Source organism: Haliotis rufescens, unplaced genomic scaffold (genome assembly GCF_023055435.1).
Source record: "Haliotis rufescens isolate VD_foot unplaced genomic scaffold, xgHalRufe1.0.p SCAF_10, whole genome shotgun sequence".
Taxonomy (NCBI): Eukaryota; Metazoa; Mollusca; class Gastropoda; order Lepetellida; family Haliotidae; genus Haliotis; species Haliotis rufescens.
Genome location: NW_025963780.1, coordinates 21,204,439 through 21,228,365, shown reverse-complemented (window position 1 = coordinate 21,228,365; position 23,927 = coordinate 21,204,439). Strand labels below are relative to the sequence as shown.

The 23,927-nt window shown below is 40.5% G+C and overlaps 2 protein-coding genes across 5 annotated transcripts in view; one reads left to right on the top strand and one right to left on the bottom strand.

The window, feature by feature from the left end:
* The window catches only part of LOC124122681, a 206,724-nt gene that overhangs the window by 32,312 nt on the left and 150,485 nt on the right, over positions 1–23,927 (top strand). The gene's annotated exons all lie outside the window — the stretch shown is intronic.
* Positions 1–23,927, bottom strand: part of LOC124122676 — a 50,831-nt gene that overhangs the window by 4,151 nt on the left and 22,753 nt on the right. For 2 of the 4 annotated variants that reach the window (XM_048388054.1, XM_048388060.1), the window contains exons 2-21: positions 19,642–19,713; positions 19,223–19,320; positions 17,572–17,667; positions 17,161–17,268; positions 15,944–16,210; positions 15,299–15,428; positions 14,058–14,241; positions 12,253–12,925; positions 11,713–11,878; positions 11,158–11,275; positions 10,619–10,813; positions 10,306–10,342; positions 9,177–9,443; positions 8,775–8,822; positions 8,255–8,433; positions 6,736–6,928; positions 5,604–5,723; positions 4,368–4,522; positions 3,699–3,827; positions 874–988 (exon numbers count right to left, since the gene is read on the bottom strand). In XM_048388054.1, coding sequence (XP_048244011.1) covers positions 874–988; positions 3,699–3,827; positions 4,368–4,522; positions 5,604–5,723; positions 6,736–6,928; positions 8,255–8,433; positions 8,775–8,822; positions 9,177–9,443; positions 10,306–10,342; positions 10,619–10,813; positions 11,158–11,275; positions 11,713–11,878; positions 12,253–12,925; positions 14,058–14,241; positions 15,299–15,428; positions 15,944–16,210; positions 17,161–17,268; positions 17,572–17,667; positions 19,223–19,320; positions 19,642–19,713 — 3,350 coding nt within the window. The remainder of the gene's footprint in view (positions 1–873; positions 989–3,698; positions 3,828–4,367; positions 4,523–5,603; positions 5,724–6,735; positions 6,929–8,254; positions 8,434–8,774; positions 8,823–9,176; positions 9,444–10,305; positions 10,343–10,618; positions 10,814–11,157; positions 11,276–11,712; positions 11,879–12,252; positions 12,926–14,057; positions 14,242–15,298; positions 15,429–15,943; positions 16,211–17,160; positions 17,269–17,571; positions 17,668–19,222; positions 19,321–19,641; positions 19,714–23,927) is intronic. The other 2 variants (XM_048388055.1, XM_048388057.1) reach the window with 2 other exon arrangements.

The window sequence follows — 23,927 nt, the reverse complement described above, 5'->3', positions numbered from 1 at the left end:
ACATTGGGCATGTCCCACATTCCCCATAAACTGTAACATTTGGCGTGTTGGAATTTACCCCTAAAATCTTTGACACGCATTTAGATGTACCTTTTCAATTGTATCATAGTTTTCTAGACCATCCACTGATTGACATCATGAGCATCGATCCAAGCAATTGGAATACGATGACATGCATCAACCAAGTCAGCGAGCCTGATCGCCCGATCCCGTTAGTCGCCTCTTACAAACACAGTCGCCTTTTACAGCAAGCATGGGTTGCTGAAGACCTCTTCTACCCTGGATCTTCACTGTTCTGTGGAGTCTAGTCGTTGAGTTGTATATTAGAAAAGTATTTCTTGGGTACATAATTATCTTTTCTTTCTTTGACAAGAACATTACGAAACGGTTCCATAACAGAATCATTAGAACCCTAAAAATTGATAGTTCGTAAGGTATAATTTCATTTAATTCTATTTCTCAGACCCAAACCATTTCTGCTTGATCTTCAATGATCCATGGAACTTCATGTATAGAATTATTTTTGTCAACTTTATTTTATTCATTTAGTTAGGTACATACATGTGTCATATACACACACAAACGTTTTATACTTACACACAATTCAAATACATTTTTCAAACCAAGTCATGATCAAGAAAAACAGATACAGTAACACACATTATTGAGTACAGGTAAAAGTTGAGTTGGCCATTTCTCCTCGAACACTATATAATTGTTTTCTTGCTGGCAAAAAATTATCTGTTATGATTATTTCTAATCTTTGATACTTGAGATGAAGATCTATATTGCAACTGTCACGAGAAACGGTTTCACGAGATCATAGCAGCTTACAGTTCCCAACAGTATTGCAATATTATTTGATATACCTACCCATGCTAAGTATCTCCCACATAGTGATGCCAAAGGACCAGATGTCACTCTTCTCGTTGGCCTCCTTCAGAGACTGAAGACACTCTGGAGCCGTCCACTTCACAGGGATTCGATCCTGAAACAGCAGTTCGTTTTAATGAGAAGTGTAAGAAGCTATCAATAATAATTTGTTACGAATGTGAAGAATTAATGTGACAATACGGAGAAAATCCCACATAGTCAACCTCATCAACATCCACATTTTCGTCCTTGTCCTCATTCTCTCCCTCGTCTACATCCACACGTCCGCATCCTCATTCTCATCCATTTCCACGTCCACTTTCAGTTCCATGTTCTATGAGACTTAATTATCCACGTCCATATCAACAACAACGTCCACACTTTTATCCACATCCACGTTCATGTCCACTTTCAGTTATATGTTCTATGAGACGTCCATATCAACAACAACGTCCACAATTATATCCACATCCACGTTCATGTCCAGTTTCAGTTCTATGTTCTATGAGACGTCCATATCAACAACAATGTCAACAATTTTATCCACATCCACGTTCATGTCCACTTTTAGTTCCATGTTCTATGAGACTTAATTATCCACGTCCATATCAACAACAACGTCCACACTTTTATCCACATCCACGTTCATGTCCACTTTCAGTTATATGTTCTATGAGACGTCCATATCAACAACAACGTCCACAATTATATCCACATCCACGTTCATGTCCACTTTCAGTTCTATGTTCTATGAGACGTCCATATCAACAATGTCAACAATTTTATCCACATCCACGTTCATGTCCACTTTCAGTTCTATGTTCTATGAGACGTCCATATCAACAACAATGTCAACAATTTTATCCACATCCACGTTCATGTCCACTTTTAGTTCCATGTTCTATGAGACTTAATTATCCACGTCCATATCAACAACAACGTCCACACTTTTATCCACATCCACGTTCATGTCCACTTTCAGTTCCATGTTCTATGAGACGTCCATATCAACAACAACGTCCACAAGTATATCCACATCCACGTTCATGTCCACTTTCAGTTCTATGTTCTATGAGACGTCCATATCAACAACAATGTCAACAATTATATCCACATCCACGTTCATGTCCACTTTCAGTTCTATGTTCTATGAGATGTCCATATCAACAACAACGTCCACAATTATATCCACATCCACGTTCATGTCCACTTTCAGTTATATGTTCTATGAGACGTCCATATCAACAACAACGTCCACAATTATATCCACATCCACGTTCATGTCCACTTTCAGTTCTATGTTCTATGAGATGTCCATATCAACAACAACGTCCACAATTATATCCACATCCACGTTCATGTCCACTTTCAGTTATATGTTCTATGAGACGTCCATATCAACAACAACGTCCACAATTATATCCACATCCACGTTCATGTCCACTTTCAGTTCTATGTTCTATGAGACGTCCATATCAACAACAACGTCCACAATTATATCCACATCCACGTTCATGTCCACTTTCAGTTCTATGTTCAAATACACGTCATCATCCACGGTGTTTTGGAACTAAAGGTTATCAGCAGACTACCCCTGCCTGTGACATCACATCTGGTGACCTTTGCACTTACTGAAATATTGCTCTCAGAATTCACGATCGTTATTTTCGAAGACAAATGACAAATGAAACATTCTTCGACTGAGAAGATCGTCAACATTCGCCGGTGCATATTGAGGAAGGCAATGTAAGTTTTGTTGATATCAAAATAGCAAAATGTTATCCAGAGGGTGGACGAAGCACGCCATGTTTGATTTTCAAACGTCTGCTTGCATCATGACACGGGATTTGTATTTTCGTATTTAGTAAATATTCAACCCAAACACTTGAAATTAGGATTGGTGAATATTTATGGTCATTAATTGTTTCCTACAAATTTTATAACGTGACACGTTAGATTTCTGCAAGTTGTCGTCACGATATGGCTGAAATATTGCCGATGTGACGTTCAATCATAACTCACTCACTCACTCACTTAGATTTCTGCAACTAACTTGACGACCTCGAAAATTGAGGTTTTTTTTCTGTTTAACGTTTGGATAATAAGATTACCGAAAGGGTTCTTAGTTTACCATCGCGCCGTTATTTGCCAATTAAAAAATCGAATTTATACTTAGTTAAAATCAAGATAGCGGAGATATGATTATTAAGATATATTTGCACAAGTTTAACGATTGGAAAAGCAAACCACTTTCAATAACGTAAACCAAGTAAGTTTACACATTTTGTATTCGCTTTGTTAACTTAACCTTGGTAAGATTGAAAACATCAGGATACTTTTACAAGGTAATGTGTAGTTTTCTTTCGGGAATAAATGTGCCAATCTGCCAATAAATATATCTTCAATTGGCCCATGTTAATGAAGCACCGACTGTTTGAAATCGTTCACCCTATTTACAGCGCCTTGTGCTAAAACAATTCAGCAGGCTGAAGATTAATGGATAACATCTGTTAACTTTTAATTTACTTACCAATTTCTAGAATGCCAATCAAACATTCATCCTTTATTCTCATTTTCATTCTCATATACACCCACAGCGTTACAAAGACATTGCTCTAAAATAACGGGATTTCAAAGTAATTTCGAACAAAGTCACACTCCTTCAGAGGACCATATCATTGGTGATAAAATTGTTAATAACATAATTTCAAAGATATTTAATCTTGTTTCATTCCAATTCCGTGCCCGTGGGATTTCAATGTAGATGTTGGTATTAATCAAATATGAAAATGGAATCCAAAGTATTGGCATGGTAGTCGGCTTACCGCTTTTGCATTGTTGGTGTTGTCATCGTCGTTGGTGTCGTCCATGCAGCTCGGCCCAAATCCACTGATCTTCACCTCGTATAAAAATGTTACCAGGCAGTTCCGAGCAGCCAGTTTTCGGTGAACAATCTACACAATAAAATATACATGTTTTTTTTAGGAAGGGGTAAGCGTGACACATAGTGGTTGGAGTCCCTGCTGTGCAGAGTTCCGTTCCCCAGACTTCCCAGAATTCGTTGATCGTTGGACCGAATCCTTGTCTCGCCCTGAGTATGACCTTCAGTCTGTCAGCAACAAGCCAGAGTTCGTGGATATCAACAAATGGGTAAATGAATCCCACCAATACCACCTTGGGGTTTTCTGCCATATCAACCAGGCCCAAAGATACAATAGTCGAAAAGCTGTTGTGTTGACCCAGGATCTGATACGTGCCTGTTGTGACGTACAGCCCATGTAAACTAACGAAATGTGCCATGATCTTTGCTCTAAGTTATGATTATCCAAATGTGCAGAATAGTTATAAATGTCTATGATGAAAGTAATTAATTACTTAAAGTATTATCTGTGTTGGAACGATTCCTCACCACTGCAGCTGCCTGGTATGTGGCAGATACACTAACTTCTAAGCAAGAATCTCTGGTTAGGAAAGCATCTGAAGGAAACACATACCTCTTTATTGGCCAGAAATTCCATTCCTCTGGCAACACCCAAGACAAACATCTGAATCCTCTCCAGAACGTCCATGTCCACTTTATCCCGATTGTCCTTGAGCCACGTGTCCAGCTGACCATTTTCACAGTACTCTAAGACCATCATTGGGCCGACTGAAAGAGTGAGTGGGGGAGCGTGTGATCGAGTGACTGTGTGAATGATGTATCGCGCTTCATCAGCAATCTTGCCATTCGCGACGACCGAAAGAAGATATGTAGCTCGTGTTAATAGACACGGTGGATTAAGAAGCAGATAGCCAGGGCCAGGGACAATGACTAGGGAGGGGTAAATCCTGCTTTATTGATATTCCAGATGACAACAACTTGATCATACAATGATTGAATGAACGTTTCACGCAGTAGGAAGATATTCAAGCTATATCATGATTGCCAGCAAACACGAGCAACGATAAGGTAGCGATACGCCTGAACATGAGGTGTTGGGGACCAAGTCTGCCTCGGAAACCAACTGGCCGTAAGGAGATGATTATAAGGTGAATTGGGGTTTATCGCAGCGTTTAAGATTATTGCACTTACGTGTTTTTTTAAACGGCGTGCATGTCTGTGTAATACTGCTTGTAGTCCAACCTTACAGTGCAAGCTCATTGAAATGGACATTACATTCTTATGCCCATCATGGCGAGCGCCAGACAAGTAACAGTAATTAACATCTTTCAAACTCTGGTAGGACACATCTTACAAGGCAAGGCAAAGAGAGTTAACTGACAATAAAAGTCCACTTTCCACCCTTGCCGAACTAGGATGGTATTATGGAGTTACATTTTGGCTGGACTAACGAGTCTATGCATTGTCCAATAAAAATCGCGTAACGAAATCGAAATCCGGTTCGTAAACTGTCATGCAGATTTCGGTCGATTGGTCCTTGGGAGTGGCTTAAAAGGGACAATAACTCGTAATAGCCACTGGTGGCGCTAAGATCGAGCCCAGGAATTCCATCCCAGTTTGGCAAGGGTGGAAATTGGACTTTTAAAGTCAGTTAACTCTCTTACCTCGGGAAGATGGGTTGGACAGGGCCAGGGAATGAATCACCGACCTTTCGCTGTTCCGGCAGGTTCTCTGTCCACAAGGTGGCTCAGTCGAGGGGAACATGATCACACCATGTATAATCGTGTAAGTTCTTTCCAACTTTAAACGCATATTTCCAGCTCCATTCATGCGTACAAATAACACTCACGTGCATCGTTGTTGACAACAGCGCCAAGAAATCTCAGCACGTTGCGATGTTCTCCGACCTGTGTTGCAGCAAAGTTGATCTTGGCCATCATCAACAACTTGTTTTCTTCATCTGGTGTATCTGTAATGTTACCGATCATTAAAGCCAATGAAGGTGAGCAGTTAAATCCCGTCAAACCGGACAGTGCCATTGTTGGTTAAACCGTCCTGGTTAATGAATTTCCTGATTGATAAATCGTTTGTGAGTAATAATCTCCCTACTATACACGTTTTCTGTCAGTATAACTCATCTGGAGGTCTGGATTTCTGATTTAATGAAGTCTGGTCTAAAGAAGTTCTCCTATTTTGCTGTTGTTTAACGCCACAATGTCATTAATATAAGAGCTTTAAATCGGAGAGATACTTCTTAGCATGAAGATCTGAGTACACATCGGGCCAGGATGTATAAAGCACATCCTTCATTATATATACACATTGACAATAACGTTATTTCCGAAGGAGGTGAATGTGAGTTACACGTGATAAGAAAGATAATGGAGTGTAGAGTAAAAATACATTAGTTGTCGTTATACAAGTAGTATCTCTAACCTTTAAGTTACTTTCAATTTAGTAAAGAAGATGACGACAAACACTAAGAATATGCAGAGCGAGATATGTTTAGTTACATGTAGGTGTGAAACAGATTATTCACAACAAAACAATATTAAATCAATGCTTTGATGTGTTTACTATCAGGGGTAAGGGGGTGACAGATTGCCCCACTAATTGTGCAGATTGCTTCCCTCACTAATAGTGCACTGGTCAGTGAGAAACCTTTTATTGCACAACTAAGTACGCAGATTGCTTCCCCCACTACTGATGCATTGGTCAGTGGGAAACCTTTGTCTCCTAATCATACCTGCAGATGAGTCAGCGGCGTAGTTGGGTGGTGGACAGTCGCCATGCCAAAGCAATAATTACTGTACTGGTAAGGGCTTTTAACATTCACCTTTGAACCTACTATTAATGTACCCGAGACTTGACAGACATGCTGCCTAAATAAGCAGTTGTGGACCCTCAGACGGACTTGAGTTGTTCATGCCGAAATCATCACTTAGATCACTAAACTCTAAATGTGACACTACTGTGATTACCTCTGATAACCTTTGCTGCCACTTCGCTCGCTGTTTTTCCGGATTTGTGAGAAGCTTTATACATTTGTGCAAATCTTCCAGTGTGAAGCTTGTCCTTTAAGGTTAGGTCTTCGATGGATATGTGCCATGTCTGAGCCGTGGCGAACGTCATGCCGCCGTAGAGGTAGATGTCTTCGTCGTCGTATGCATTGTTCTGTGAGGGACATAAGTTTCAAACCATCAGTCGATGGGTGAAAGAGCAATTAATGTTCAGTTAAGAATCAATGCTAGCATGTGACAATTTGTGCATTCATTTGAGGGATATAAACACAACTGGTACGCGAAACAATGCCCACTGTCAAACCAATACTGAATGTAACTTACTCTGTGTTTATCAGTTTCTCACATCCTATTGTCCGATATATTTAACTGTGCATTGCGGAATGATGTGGGATCTCAATAAACTTGGCAACATGGTTTAATTAGACTTCTTGGCGTATGTCGAAATTCCACTGACAGATTACATATCCTAAAACTGACTTATCAGCAAATCACATTGCTTTACATGGAACAAATCCTATAGCAAGGCATACCAGGACAGCCAATAATACAAAGGAAGCCTAGGTCATCACGTGCGTCAGGGGACCGGTGCCATGCGACTGGCCTTTAACATTTGTGCAATAGTTGACATAGAGAATCTCATCCGAGTGTCTTTTGAAATCAAATATATCAACACTAGTTGATAAAAGTGGGAAAACTCCGAGGCTTGCCGAAGACTTTTTTCCACTTTTATCAACGAGTGTTGATATATTTGATATCAAAAGACACGAGGGTGAGATTTTATTTATCATCCAACATCATTCTTCCAACTTTTTCAGTTTGTAGAAAGTTATAAGCAGTGTCTTAAGTGTAAAAAGTACTGCTAACAGCTTCAGTAGCAGAGCCATTAGTCATGTCATTTGATTGTGACGTCATGGTAATCAATGACGTCACAATGGTCTGCAATGTTTGATCTCAAATAAGCGATATCTCCTGTGGGAGCCAGTTTGGATGATAAATCATTTTGTCATATTTGTTCCCAGGGAATAATGTTCATCCAAAAAGTAAAAAAAACCTATCCTATCAATTAGTGACGTGGATGCGCCATCTTGATTGGATGACAGAAAACTGTTACCAAGGATACATTAGATCACGGGGACAGACAAGTCGAACAGCGACGTAAGCCCATGATGACCTGTACTATATCGAAGAATTGTGTGCCTGTGGTCTTTTAGCAAAGCTTCTTAATTACATTATCAGATTTTCGCACGGTTGGCCCGTTGTCCTCTACAGTGATAAAGCAGAAAGGGGCCCGAGGTCAGGTTCTGTGACCAGACCGATTACGTGGCGTCGTCTTCCAGATGACATGGATCATTAGTCTGACCTTCATTCGCTGTTTTTGTCTGATCCCGACTCCATTAATAATCAACCGCCGTTCTAAAGCTGTATGAATGTTAAATATGGTGTTAATCACGCTTTCACTCATCACTGTATCTTCTACCTGATAGGACAAAACTCCTCCTCTATTTTTTGAAGTTCCAAGATTGTTGGTGATCCTCCCACTCACGTTTCCTTCACGTCGACTTTGTCTGTTCTCACATTGCTTGATGAGCACCGCCAGCCTGCCGGTCTTCCACAGCAGGAACACAGCTCCCAGCACAACAAGTATAAGGAGAAGCGCTGGGGAATACATGTTGTCAGAGGCATTACTCAAGGAAAGTAAACGATCCAAAATATGGAATAAAACAGTTTAGTTAAATTTATCTCACAAATGTTTCTCAGCACAGTTCTGGCCATTTAAGGTGCCAGAGCATTTTGTGTTCAGAAGTGTTTGTCTTTGTCCCAGAATTTCAAGGAAGAGTTATCTTTCTTTGCCTAACCAGTTCCTTCATGGCTGCGAAATAAAGCCTGTTGACCTTTTCACCTGGCAAATAAGCTGATCTTGCCTTTCATCTTCAATAAATATTTATATATTTTTATTTTTTTATTATAGTAATTTAATCATGAACAGCTGCTCATACCTATAACAATTCCTGCTACAGCGCCTGCACCAATGCCTGACAGATCCGCTGTAAGTGCACAATTCAAACATTTGAATGGCATGATGTAACGTGTAAAAAAGCAATATGTAATAGGAGTTGCATCTTGTTCGCTGGAGTTATCTCCCTTATAGTTGTCGCCCTTTGATGTCTGGCGTAATTCTACTTAAGAAGAGAGTCGTTCTTATGATATAACATAGCTACGCGATAAATCGCAAAGAACAATGGAGAACGAAGTGTGGATTATTTCACGATAATATATTGTGTTATCATGATTCATTTCTGGAGATTCGAATATGCGCTTGCAACACGCAGACGTCGAGTATTGGACGACGTTATTTTTGTGTGTTGAAACATTTAGAACGAAATCAGAATAGAACTTACATGTGGTGAAATATGATGATTTTGGTACACTCTTAATGTCTCCATACTCTGCTGTTACAGAGACTCTGTATTTGGTGCCGGGCTCAAGGCCTACGATGTCGTAAGATTTAGCGTCTTTGAAGACCTGCACAGGATCAGACGCTCCCGAGTCCCACTCGTAGCTGACCAAGATGGCGGTCCTCTCGTAACAGCTTGGGGCGTGGTCCCAGGTAACACGCACCGTTGTGTCCCTCACCCTCTCTGTTTTCACATTCTCAAGGCCGAAGACTAGAAAAAAAGGCCCGGCAAACGTCACAAAAAGTCCAAGAGAGTCGTATTTCTAATCTCAAGTATGGTCCAAATTATATTAGACAAGAGTGTGACACCAATTTTACCAGCACTGTCTGAATTGTAATATTTAATGAAGGGTGGAATAATTTTGTCTGTTGGTTATTTCACGCCGGATTCAGGGCTGTATTCCAGCCGTATGTAAATAATAGAGTCTGGATGAGACGATTCATTGATTGCCATGGGAATAGATCCACACAACTAGGATTCGATGACATGCATTCAACCAAGCAACGCTGATTGACCACCCAATCCATATTGTCTTAAAACGAGCATAGGTTGATGGGGACCTAGATATACTTGACCCGTGAAGATCCGGGGTAGAATTCGTCTTCAGCAACCCATGATTGCCATAAAAGGCGACTATGCTTGTCGTAAGAGGCGACTAACGGGATCGGGTGGTCAAAGTTCGCTGACTTGGTCGATACATGTCATCGATCCCAATTGCGTGGATCGATGCTCATGATATCAATCACTGGATTGTCTGTTCTAGACTCGATTATTTACAGACCGTCGTCATATAGCTGGAATATTGCTGAGTGCGGCATAAACAACAAATAAACCAAACAAACGAAACTATATATTCTTACTCGGAACCCTGTTGGTTTGAATGGTATTTTAAGATGGTGTAAAATCAGTATTAAAGGTACAATTTATAAGGATGTCATGCACAAAAATTAATCATGCATAATATTATGGAAAGTAAAGGGGGAGGGTAGAGGGGTGTTGCGTTGAAATGTCAAGTATTATATTTTTAAATCGCTGTAGAATTCTTAAATAATGGTATAATGGTACCACTTACATGCTTCTGTTCCGTTGAGCTGCATGAGATTCCTTATCTATGATAATGAAATAGTGTAATGATTATTCGAATTACCAGATTGGATTTGTGGTAACTACAACTCGTACCACCTGTTTATATAACCGTTACGTTGGTTGCATTCACAACGTAACAATGGTCTTAATTAACTAGATTTTACGAGCGCTTCCAGTTGAGACGACAGTCAGTAATGACATTCTATTGTTTAACACTTTAATATAAAAGGCACATCAACCGGTTCGCAATGTGCAAATCTGCTATTCTTTTTGTAGTTCAAATGTTTTCCAGTACTCACCGGGTGCACCCTGCGTGTCGTCAACCCCGCCCTGTTGACCACGCCCACCTCCATCTGAACATGGGCAGTCTCGAGGGCGTCCTTGGCCACCATCAGCCAGCAGTTGCTGATGAACAGTTTGTACACTCGTTTGTAACACACGTTCAGGGCGTTAGGGCAGTAGCAGTCGTGTACTCTGTCCGTGCATTTGTGCGGCTGCAGTGATTACAATCACATGAACACTTATGTACATTCAATTGAAAAAGAAGATGGACGGGTTCTTGGTCCCACAATGTATTTTTTTATGAATTACTAATAATAAGAATAATATTAAGCTTTAAAGCATGAATACGAGGCACATATAGCAGCGTTTCGAAAGGACATATATGGACTCATGAATGTTTAATTTAATATGCGTAACATTATAGAACGTGATTTTTAAAACAAACACCATTAAATATGATAATAATTTGACAATAATGTCTCAACTATCATATAATATGTTAGCGCCTATGATATGCATAGCTTCACGATTCCATCATTAAAAAGGCTGTATTCACCAGAATAGAAGCAATCGTCAAGTTCTTGTGGGTCATTAAATGGCCGTCACCAATCTCTGTGACTTTGACTGCAAGGTGATCAATCCCGCTCTCCTGGTCTTTCATTGTCACCTCTAACCTGTGAACAGTGGGAACATTAAAAGCAAAATACTATCTTCATTTACAATTCGGAGAACGAGATCTAGACTTGGTTGAAGCAGATATCCCGAATGACCAATGACATTTTTCTGTCCCAATATCCAACGACCTTAGACTCAAAAACAGAATGGTAGGTTTCACAAAAAAACGAAAACTTCTGAGACATGAGTGAAATTGTGTGACTTGCTATAATATTAATACTGTTCAACGAGTCGTTAAACCCAGCTCAAAGTTTCTCTTTCCAAGATTGTTAAATCATGGATTGAGAGTTAATTACAAGCTTTCCATCTGAAGGATGACTGCATATTCCACTGGTTTAATCATTTCCTTCAAACCCTACTAGCCAATATCACAATACGCTCAACATAAAATTCAGCAAAAACATGTATAAGAGTATAGTTTAATCAATATGTTTACCCTGAGCTGAAAGGGATGGTTGATAGTTCGTTTTGATGGAATGTCATTTTGCTGAACTGTGGTTCAGTCAAGTCATAGGTTACTCTTGTGAAGTCCACTTTCTTGTTGTCGACGACGTCCCTGGCCCTTATCCACACAGTAACGGTGCTCCCGCTGGTAACGTTGTCTGAAATATGCGAAACTTCATAAATCCGGACATCTATGCTCCAGGTGAAATCGTCCGTATTGACAAAATTCAGTGTTAACGAATCACGAGTTTCTGTAATATCACGAAAAACGGGGTTACGGATAGTCGGGGTCCGAATGACGATACATTGATGTACCCTATGTGATAACAAGTTGAAGCAATTCACAGAATATTCGCAGAAGGTATTTTTCCAGGGTCAATGCATTGTTCAGACTCAAGATCGATCATACGATACATGCACATAAAGAAAAAACATCGTCTTTGCCTAAATGTCACACAAAATGCATAAAATGAAGTACCTGTTTCATAGCTATCTTGAACAATTGATGACCTACTGTGTGTAATGTACTCACCAAGTCCTTTTTGCATTGTAGTGTTCAGACCAGGGATCTCATCCCAGTTGGGAGGTGTGGCTTGTGTGCTACCCCCTGTCTTATTAACAGCATGTGTCCACTCAAACCTGACAATGCCACGTACATTGGAGATAGCTGCTGTGGTTCTTCTGCCATCATGATCATCATTTTCATACGTCACTTCCTTGTAGATTGGTGGATTTTCTACAACCTTTACCTTGAAGGGGAGGATGTTGTTGAGGAATTTACCACTTTCATGGACATAATTAAGAAAATGGTTTTGCCAGTTGATCACCAGTGGCTTGGAGGCATCGGTCATCCACTGGAAGCCCTGGTCTTGTACAGCAGATGATATGTACAGGGCTTGGTTTGGATCAGTGGTCACTTCTGACTCTTTGTCGTACAGTGCAAACCTTCTCATGTATACAGAGTTATTGGCCTTGTCCACGGCTTCAAGGACGAAGGAGTACATCCCTGGTCTTGTTGGGGCATATGGGAGAGGGTTGGAGATGGGGTCGGTGTGGTCAACTTGTCTGTGAACAAAAGGTCTCAGTTTGTCTACTTCCGTCAAGCTTCCGTTCCCAGTGGGTTCAAGTTTGAAGGCTTCCCATGTGTATTTGTCCATTCCAGATTTAGCATCGGTCCACCCTTCCCACTTCATGGTGACTGGCATCTATATAAAGCACACAACAATACATTTTCTTTATCCAATTCCTTACAGGATGACAGAATGTCATCAAACCTTTTCCTGAAACAAGAAAATGATTATCAAGACTTTTGTATTTTGTATTCAAAAGTCCTGGCAAGTATTTAAAATCATTGTGTTGTTTGTTTTGTAAAAAATAAATGGAAAGGTTTAAAGTCAACTATTTGGAAGCTGAATGAAACTGTTTGCTTTTTATAACCAAACATTTCTATATATTCAAAATCATCAATAAAAGTTAGCTGCAATCAACGAAAGTTTGGGACACATATATCATGTATATACCAGTTTCGATTGTCAGTGTTTGAAGAACTCATTTAACAATAGAGAGTTAACAATGTCACTTGGTTACAAAGGTCAAGGACACAATATTGTGTATGACTCACAGCGAAACATGTAAATAGTACGAAATTCGGATATTTCTGCCAAACCCAACTATTTGAAATTGAGCAAAAGGCACCAAGCCGCAGAGGTCCCAAGCACAGATATGGAAACCGATCCTACAAGGCCAGTCAGTCTAGTATCCTGGCTAAATAGTTTCACAATTTACATCTCTAAAGTGGCCAAACCTTGTAAAATGCCTCAGCTGTGTCCCGGTCAGTCACTGGTTTTCAGCATATTATACTATTGTTTTAATAATGCTAATACTTATACCAGTAATTTACTCACGATGGTTACATTTGTACTTCTGACTCGTTCGCCGACTGACAAGGGCGACGCCACCTTTGTTTGTAAGTACTGAAAGTAGTACCTACCTGATCTTTCATATTTGCATCTTTATCCATAATGGCCCCAACGGATACCGTTTTTATCGGTTGGCTTTATCCTGCCGAAATCCTTCCCATTATATGATAAAAGCCAGTATGCGGTAAAACAACCGATATGATCACTGTGATCTTTGAATCACTTACCTAGCTTTTTTCAAACGATGCGGTTTTTAGTAGCTTAGAAAGACACTGCCATCTCTCCAAAAGGCCATACATTACTCCTATGTAATCGAATTTGGTTAACTAATGTTGAGTCCAAAAGAAATTCGCCTGATGGTATAATGATTATACATTTATGCTGTATGTGAGGTTAAGAGTACGATAAACAGTCTTACATTTGTGAATTCTGGGTGAATCTGAAAAGCATCACTGGGGCTGTTGTACACCGGTTCACCCGTGTCAACGTGGAAGGCCACAGTGCTGACAGCATCCTCTCCGGTATAGTGTTGTGTGGCTGTAGTACCTGTTCCGACTAGCTTCCGGAAGCCACCACTTGAAACTCGGAAGGTCAAGGTCAACCTTGATAAACACATATTTTGTTTAGAGGCATTGGTTTTCAGAAAGTACGTTGGATTTTTTACCATAATTCATTCTGTGGAGTTGCGTCCCTTACGCATGCCAGGGTCTAATGATCGTGACCTCGAATCCTCTTTCCCCCTCGGTTTGTGAGTATCTTACCAATGTCATGAGTTTCATCAGATCATGACTTTGTAGTACTACACTACTGCTCACAACTTACTTACCTCTGTATCGCACTACAGTGCAAGACTGCGGAACTCGGTACATTTACGGAAGTAAAGTAGTATGTTTTCCGCTTTGTACCGCTGTGGTATCGCCAAACTCTCGTAAATAATTTCCAATGAAAAAAAGTAAGTACTTGTGAGCAACAGTGTAATGTACAGTTATCATGTAGGGCATTTGGGGAATATGTATTGTCACGTCCTTATGGTCATACACATATTAACACTGAAGGGAGGAGTAAGGTAAAGTGGGTTGACCACCAAAACACACACACACACACACACACACACACACACACACACACACACACACACACACACACACACACACACACACACACACACACACACACACATACATGACAGCCTCCGTGGTCTAGTGGTAGAGCGTCCGCCCGGAGAGTGCAAGGTGTTCGATCCCCGGCCGCGTCATGCCAAAAGACGGTAAAAGATGGTACTTGTTGTTACCCTGTCTGGCGCTCGACATTAAGGGGCAAAAACAAGCACTGGTCAGCTCGGAGCCAGTATACTGTGTCTGAGTGGGGTATTCATGTTAAACGGCGGCATGGTATCTCAGTGGGCTAGCACTATAAATCGGCATCAGTCCGGACTAGTACAAGCAGCCACACACACACGCGTGCATAAGTGCAATAATCTTCGATGCGACGTTAAATCCCACCCCACCTCACCTAACACACACACACACACACACACACACACACACACACACACACACACACACACACACACACACACACACACACACACACACACACACACACACACACACATTGCAAGGCCTGCAAGGCCACTGTAGATGTAGCAGTATGACTTACTTGTCACCATCTGTCAAAGGATTAGTGTAACTTGTAGTAAAGGTACAGGTGACAGTTTCCTTGGGGTTTTCGGAGCCAACCGCATCATCACACTGGTGTTCCTTGTCTTGTGAGTTAATAGCAGGGCCACCTTGCCAAAACATAAATACGTTACATGAATGTACTTCATTTTAGACAACGATAATAACGCGGCAGCGGGAACGGTTGTTGGCTTATTTGCACTGAGTGAGTGAGTATGGTTTTACGCCGCTTTCAGCAATATTCCCGCAATATCACGGCGGGGGACACCAGAAATGGGCTTCACACATTGTACCCATGTCGGGAATCGAACCCTGGTCTTCGGCGTGACGAGCGAACGCTTTAACCACTAGGCTACCCGACCGCCCCTATTTGCAGTGAGTGATTGAGTTAGTGATTGAAATAGGAAACACACTGAATGATGGATGTACGTACACCTAGGGAAAACACTGGACAGAACTTAGACTTGAAAGTACTTTCACTTTGTTAACATGCCTTTCGCGAACACCTGGTGTCAGATCATAACCGTAAAAGCCGTAAGCGTAAAAGCCAAAATAGCAGTGAACACTATATAAATGGTTCACTCGCTGAAAATCAGCAAGAATTCGATCACTACTGATTACTTACTCAATTTGAAAAATGCTCTCGCAATTCCAGTCTTAGCTTCGGGGATATAAGCAGGGGGATATGGCAGATCTCTGCCTTTAAACATAGCACTGGCCGTCACGTTCAGCTTGTTCAGTTGTTGTCGATTTGTCCATACGATGACCTTTTCCTTCTCCTCCGTGCCATCTGCTATGAGGCTATAGATGTCCTTGCTCATCTGACCGTCATCTTCCATGTATGAAAACTGTGCCCGTATCTGTGTGACCTCAGGTACCTGGGTCTCCTTTACTGTATGATGAAATATCATTCAAATGAATCCAATAATATTAATACATTCACTGGAATGTGTCAATGCACACTTTCAACATTGACTCCTTGTCACTACCTTGACGTATATGTGAGCGGTTGCGACTGAGACTTCAGGCAAAGGCATTTTTAAGGAATGACCCTGTTGAATATTTTACATCCGTATCTTATCTGGAGTGGTAAATGTCTGAGACCTGCATCACCTCGGGCTTTCCTCCCACATTAAGCTGACACGCCGTGATATGACTGGAATAATGTTAAAAGCGGCGTTAAACCCAACTCACTCACTCACTCATGCTGAACGTATTAAATGCGAAAAAACAGTTTCTTTCAATGTAACTAAGCGTCCACAAGTGTGTATTGCAGCATCCCACATCAATGATATGCTAGCTGAAGTGCCAGTACAATTCATCATTTAGGTCAATCAACTGCGTACTCATAAATTAGATGGTCCTGTAGAAATTTAACATCTTATCTAATCATATGTTTAAATTAGTTTAATTGTGACGGACTATTTTGTTGCAGTGTAGAAGACTGTCGTAAGAGGCGACTAACGGGATCGGGTGGTCAGGCTCGCTGACTTGGTTGATACATATCATCGATCCCAAGTGCACGGTTCGATGCTCATGATGTCAATCACTGGATTGTCTGGTCCAGGCTCGATTATTTACAGACCGCCGTCATATAGCTGGAATATTGCTGAGTGCGGCGTTAAACAACCAACTAACCAGTGTAGAAGACACACATAAAGAACAGAAAGAAAACTGTCCTCGATTATTGATTCTAAAGATGTAAGTGTAATAACTACTGTATACCTGTGTGTACACTGTCTATCCATTAGACACATGAAGACAAAGTGAATGCAGTGTTTGAAATGTCAATAATATTTCCTTGCCCACGTGTCAGTTGGCAAAATATCAAAACTGACTCACGACGTATGCAAAACGTTCCATCGAAGTCATCCATACAGTTGCAGACAACCGCAGCACCATTTCTTTGGCATTCTCCTGGATAGCATGGTCGCTCATTATTACAGTCGACTGGAAACAATTAATTTTAGATCTTTGCTGTATAATAATTTTCAAGGAAACACAATGATATTGATTAAATACCAAATCCTTCAAAACGATTATGACCTTCTCGTGGTGAATTTTGTAAGTGTTGCGGAACGTGCTCAATTCAACAAAACCGACACGGTGTTTATAAATCTTTCTGCATACAATAACACAATATAAAAACCATGTATAATTTATTGATAAGGACACGTTTTTGAGTAAACGATATACTCTGATACAATTTCGATCGAGTTGATATTGTACAACACGAACCACTATCCCACTTACGTCCAATGCATGTCGCTCCAGTATATCCGTTCCTGCAGCTGCACCTTCCTGGGGACGTGCATGTACCTCCATTACTGCACCCAGGGTAGCAGATTGCTGAAAGCAATTCAGCAGAGAGTGTGTTGTAATATTACCAGCGAGAAACTACAATGTACGTCTTGACTATAGATTAAGTGAGACGAGTTCTATGGGTGAACAACTTCTTTATTACAATTAGTGCGACGTTTCGGTGTATATCCTAACACCTTTATCAAGCAAGTGCAAGTTGTTCATCCATAGAGCTCGTCTTACTTCATCACACCAACTTCTAAATGTCACTGAAAGAAGTTGACTATGGATTAAGTAAGACGAGTTCTATGGATGAACAACTTCTTTATTACAGTTAGTGCGACGTTTCGGTGTAGATCCTAACACCTTTATCAAGCAAGTGCAAGTTGTTCATCCATAGAACTCGTCTTACTTCATCACACCAACTTCTAAATGCCACTGAAAGAAGTTGACTATGGATTAAGTAAGACGAGTTCTATGGATGAACAACTTCTTTATTACAATTAGTGCGACGTTTCGGTGTAGATCCTAACACCTTTATCAAGCACTTGCTGGATAAAGGTGTTAGGATCTACACCGAAACGTCGCACTAATTGTACTTGCTTGATAAAGGTGTTAGGATCTACACCGAAACGTCGCACTAATTGTACTTGCTTGATAAAGGTGTTAGGATCTACACCGAAACGTCGCACTAATTGTAATAAAGAAGTTGTTCATCCATAGAACTCGTCCTACTTCATCACACCAACTTCTAAATGCCACTGAAAGAAGTTGACTATGGATGATGTTCACCACAATGTCATCAGCTTCTGCAACATCTAACTTCATGAAGTTATGGTGCATGTCTTTATGCAACAATTCCTGCTTGCCCATGTCCTCTCATCAAACAGACTCACATTTGTATGATATTGTGACTTTCTATATTGAGTACTTTACAAAAGAAACGACAAAGTGGCTATTGTATTTAACAGGCCTTTAAACGACATAAGGCCAAGGCAATGCACGGGTGAAGTTGCTGTTATATGACTTTTGGAAACTGCTCCAAAACAAAAAAGGTAATGTTTCATCGAAGTGATTTTAAGGTCATTTCACAACATACCATTCATCAGTCTGAAAATGTAATCTTTTCCCACGTGTTCACTGACCTTACAAGTGAAGAACTGTATTTTAAAAAGAAAAGCAAACAGAGCTAATTCTTCATTTTGAAATACTTCAGAAGCCCGACCCGTGAAGATCCGGGGTAGAAAAGGTCTTCAGCACCCCATACTTGCCGTAAAAGGCCTCTATGCTTGTCGTAAGAGGCGACTAACAGGATCGGGTGGTCAGGCTCGCTGACTTGGTTGAAGCATGTCATCGATCCCAATAGTGTGGATCGATGCTCATAATGTCAATCACTGGATTGTCTGGTCCAGACTCGATTATTTACCGACCGCCGTCATACAGTTGGAATATTGCTGAATGCGGTGTTAAACAACAACAAACAACAACAACAACTTCAGAAGCACATGCTTGTACATGAATGGCATGACATCTGCATATAAGTCATTTTCACTGTGAACATGCATTTATCTGACCTATTCATATTTTCTAAAACCATACAAACCGATATTGCAGTTTTCATCTCCATCGTCCCTCCACCCGGGACAACACTTGTACGCTGTAGTGTAAATGGGTTGGTGTACCAATGCGTGAGCACAGCAACTGAAACATGGAATATTGATAGCATTAATATCAAAGTATGCACTCTGGTTGAAGATCTCTCCAATCTTTGTTTGCACCGAGAGACAATAGTCCACAATCACGTGACATTGTTTGGGACACTACTTCTAGCTATAGTCTATGTTCGGGACAAAACTGATCGCTGGTTCCTGTTGATAAACATGACCATGTTTCAAAGTGAAAATCAAGGAAACCCGAAATATATTACTATCCCTATAGTTAGTCCGTGGCAACATGTTCACAAAAGTGACAAAGTCCTTTCGATGATAATAAACAATGGTAAATATAGAAACGGAAACCTACCCCCACCACCAACAGGGACAACTACACACGTAGCTTGATGTGTATGAGACAATAGTGTAGGGACATGCATGTCTGAAAGAAGAACATTCATGTTATTATTAATTGAATAAATATGTTTCCCCCAATATAATACTATGCTTGCAACAGTATTCGATTACCTCCTCTGTTGATTGAGTCACCGGTGTCAGAGCTCCGGGGAAGTTTCCTGAATATAATTGTTCATGATCTCACCAAGGAATGTAAACAGCGTGAATATGTCAATCATGCATTAGGAAAGATCGTAAGTGAAAATGGGCATCACGCTCGAACTATTCAAAGATGCCATGTTGGATCGTACACACTATTCATCTACATTTAGTGATTATGTGACTATTCAGGAACAACCTCTATTGATTACGTTATTGTATCCAGCAACCTTTTTTATAAATGTGACAACTTTAGCGTCGTTTCATGTGGCGAGTCCGTTCATTTGCCGATCTCGTGCACGTGTCAGTCACGGTATCATCCTAACTTTGAACCCATTGAACTATTCATGATCAGACAGCCTTTTGCAAAGATGCCATGTGGGATCGTACATACCATTCACGATTTGGTCGGACACGACATTGCTGAAATACAGATTGGTGAGCACTGTACCTTTTATTATGAGTATTGATGTAGTAAACATCCTACGACCCCGAGCAAGTCAGTCACAGAACAGTAAAAGGCAGAAATAACGCTGTGCCCGAACCGATAATAATCAAGGAACACAATCTGACATCAACACTTTATTTTGGAACGTGAGTGGATTGCTTACCAAATTAACTGACAATGCCTTTAGTTTTTATGTTAAAACTTTGATTTCGTCGGTCTGTGTTAGACTTGGAGTAAGGAGTTAGACCTTGAGTCTACATTTAGTGATTATGTGACTATTCAGGAACAACCTTATTGATTACGTTATTGTATCCAGCAACCGGGGAATTTGCCTGAATATATATGTTCATGATCTCACCAAGGGATATAGACAGCGTGAATATGTCAATCGTGCATTAGGAAAGATCGTAAGTGAAAATGGGCATCACGCTCGAACTATTCATGATCAGACAGCCTTTTGCAAAGATGCCATGTTGGATCGTACACACCATTCATCTACATTTAGTGATTATGTGACTATTCAGGAACAACCCTTATTGATTACGTTATTGTATCCAGCAACCTTTTTTTTGAAATGTGACAACTTTAGCGTCGTTTCATGTGGCGAGTCCGTTCATTTGCCGATCTCGTGCACGTGTCAGTCACGGGATCATCCTAACTTTGAACCCACCCACTGTAGGATTTTTTCAATAGAAGAATCCGACTCTTGTGTTCTGAAAAAGCTTTAGTTGAAATTAATGGCTATGTGCATTTATTTACCAGCACTGTATGTAACGCTGCGGAATCAATGAAGAAGAAGTTATCTTGTATCCTTAACAATCAAATGATAATGAATGTTCTCATATTATAGGACGAAAAGAGACAGGCTACTAAAATGTTTTAGGTGTTGCAAGGGTAATGTCTCATTACAATTGTACATCAAATCTCGGAATATATACTCACAGGCAAAAGAAACGCAAGTCGAGTATGCAGTATACATGTTATTTATTTTCAACAGTAGAGACACGAAATACTAATATGGCAAGATTCACAACAATTTGACTGAAAACAGCTTAATGGATTAAAGGCAGATGACATAAAAAAAAATTCAAATGTTAAGGGCTTACACAGTTTCGGGTCAATACCCAAAATGTCAGTCAATACCTGGTGTGACCACCATTAGCATTAATCACTGCCACACATCTCCTGTACATTGAGTGGATCAGATTTGTGAAGGCCCTAGGGATCCTCCTGCACACATCCAGAGCAGCTGTCCGTAGTTCATCGGCAGTTGTAGGGACTGGGCGCACATTGTGTAGACGCCTTTTAACCTCATCCCACATGTGTTCGATGGGGTTCAGATCAGGGCTGAGGGCTAGACACGTTAGAGCACGGATGTTGTGTTGTTGCAGAAAGGCCATGGTAGCTCTGGCAACACGGGGACGAGCGTTGTCCTGCTGGAAAATGTGTTGTTGATGTTGTTCAAAAAATGGAACAACGTGGGGTCGTGACGCCGTGTCCCCGACCTTGACCAAAATTCAGAAAGCACATGGGTCCTAGTCTCGCCAAACCCTGCCCATATCATGACGCTTGAACCCTTTCCACAACGTTTCTGTCAGCGAAACGATCACCTCGACGCCGCCAAATTCTGACTCTCTTTCGTCTGCATGGGAGACCCCAAAACGACTTTTATCAGAGAAGATGACACGCCTCCACTCACGATGACGCCAATTATGACCCTGTGCCCACTGAAGTCGTGCTTGTCGATGTCATGGTTGGAGAACAGGACGACGTGCTGGTCGGCGACATCTGGGGTTGCTGTAACGGAGACGTCGGATCACAGTTTCCCTGCTAATGTGTCGATTATGTGTTCCTATGGTCTGTCGAGCATTTTCACTTGCAGTTAGGAACGGATGTCGCTGGTGTTGACGGGTAATGTGCCGATCTTGTCGAGGTGTGGTGACCCTAGGACGACCGCTCCGAGGAAGGCCATCTGTGGTCTTTGTAGCATTGTATCGATGCAGGAGACGGTAAATTGTGGTTATGTTAACGTTGAAATGACGGGCAACATCTTGGACAGACTCTCCAGCTTCCAAATGTCCGATAACCTGGTTTCTCTGAATTTGAGTTAGGCGTGGCATTGTTGACCAAGGAATGGTAGGTCCAAGAATCGGCCACAGTTTTATACCTACTGCAGTTCGTGACAGTTCGTCAATTTTCGATTTCGCGAGAAATGGGTGCATGATACCCACATATGGTGCGTTTTGGCGATTCGTTTTTTATGTTGTGTTTTTAGTCGGAGCTTCCAAAATGCAACTAAAAATATTGATAACACCATCAGGCTTCACTACATGCTAAAACTCGTATCAATTTATGGTTCCGTGTTTGTTACCTATTTGCTTAAATCCACTTGCGTTTCTTTTGCGTGTGAGTATATATACCTGTGATAATAAATGTCCATATTCTGATCATATGAAAGATACATTATTATTCTTGCATGCATGTTGCCTAAACGTTTTGTCGGACACTAAAACAATTCAAAGTTCCACGTAAATCGCCAATAACGACTGAAAAGTGGTTTGAATGAGGCATGAATATGTAATCTCAGAATTGTTTTAAATTTGCCCAAGACATTGTTTTACAATATATAGAACATGTATTTAATATACTGTAAGTAAGGCCCCTTTACAGCCTTACGGTGTACATGGAAAAGGTTCTACTCCCCGAACAATTACAGAGGAATTACATTGTTAAGTGTTTTTAGAAAGGCATTTACAGCAGTACTAAATAATAGGTTAGCTTATTGGTCCAACGCTTGTGATAATATTGTGGAATCACACGCAGGTTTTTACAACGCTATAGTAATATTGACAATATTTCTATTTTACAAGCAGTCGTCCAACATTACCTGTCTTAAAAAAGTGGAAAATTATATGAGATCATTGTTGACTTTTAGAAGGCATTGTCCTTGTATATAGACTTAATTAATGATTGAATATATTAACAAATTATGGAATTTATTTAAAATGTCTCCAAGCTTCGCAATCTATCTACAAATGTGTTAAAGGCTTTGTTGGCTACATCCAATCCTTTTAGTGTCCTTTAGGACAAAGACAAGGCTGTGTTTTAAGTCCTCTATTAATCACTTTTTTAACAAATGAATTAGCAATTGGCTTCCTGTGCAGCATGTATCCAGATCCACTCTGAACCTGTTTTTATTGTTATTTGCAGATTGTGTTATCTTGATTTCTGATACAGTGTACGAGATACAAAGACGCATCAATGCTTTAAAATCTTTTTGTGACAATTACCGTTTCTGTGTTAGTTTTGATAAGACAAAGGTAAATGTTTTTGAGAATGGAGGGATATTATCTTATCATTAGAAATGGAGGGATGATGGACAACCCGCTTGTTTGTGTACCTTCATATAAATACTTAGGATTTACGTTTATTAATCTATATCATGGTCCAAACATGTTAAAGATGTTTCCTTGCAAGCTTAAAGGATTCTATATGGTGTTTTTAAATGTGTGTCAATACTAAAACCGTTACCATTTCATTTATTTTTTCAAAACATTTGACACAAAGACGAGTCCAATTTTACTTTATGGGGCAGCAAAACGGGGTGTAAATCGTGAATTATTTGAAGAAATTGAAACTGTACATATGTTGTC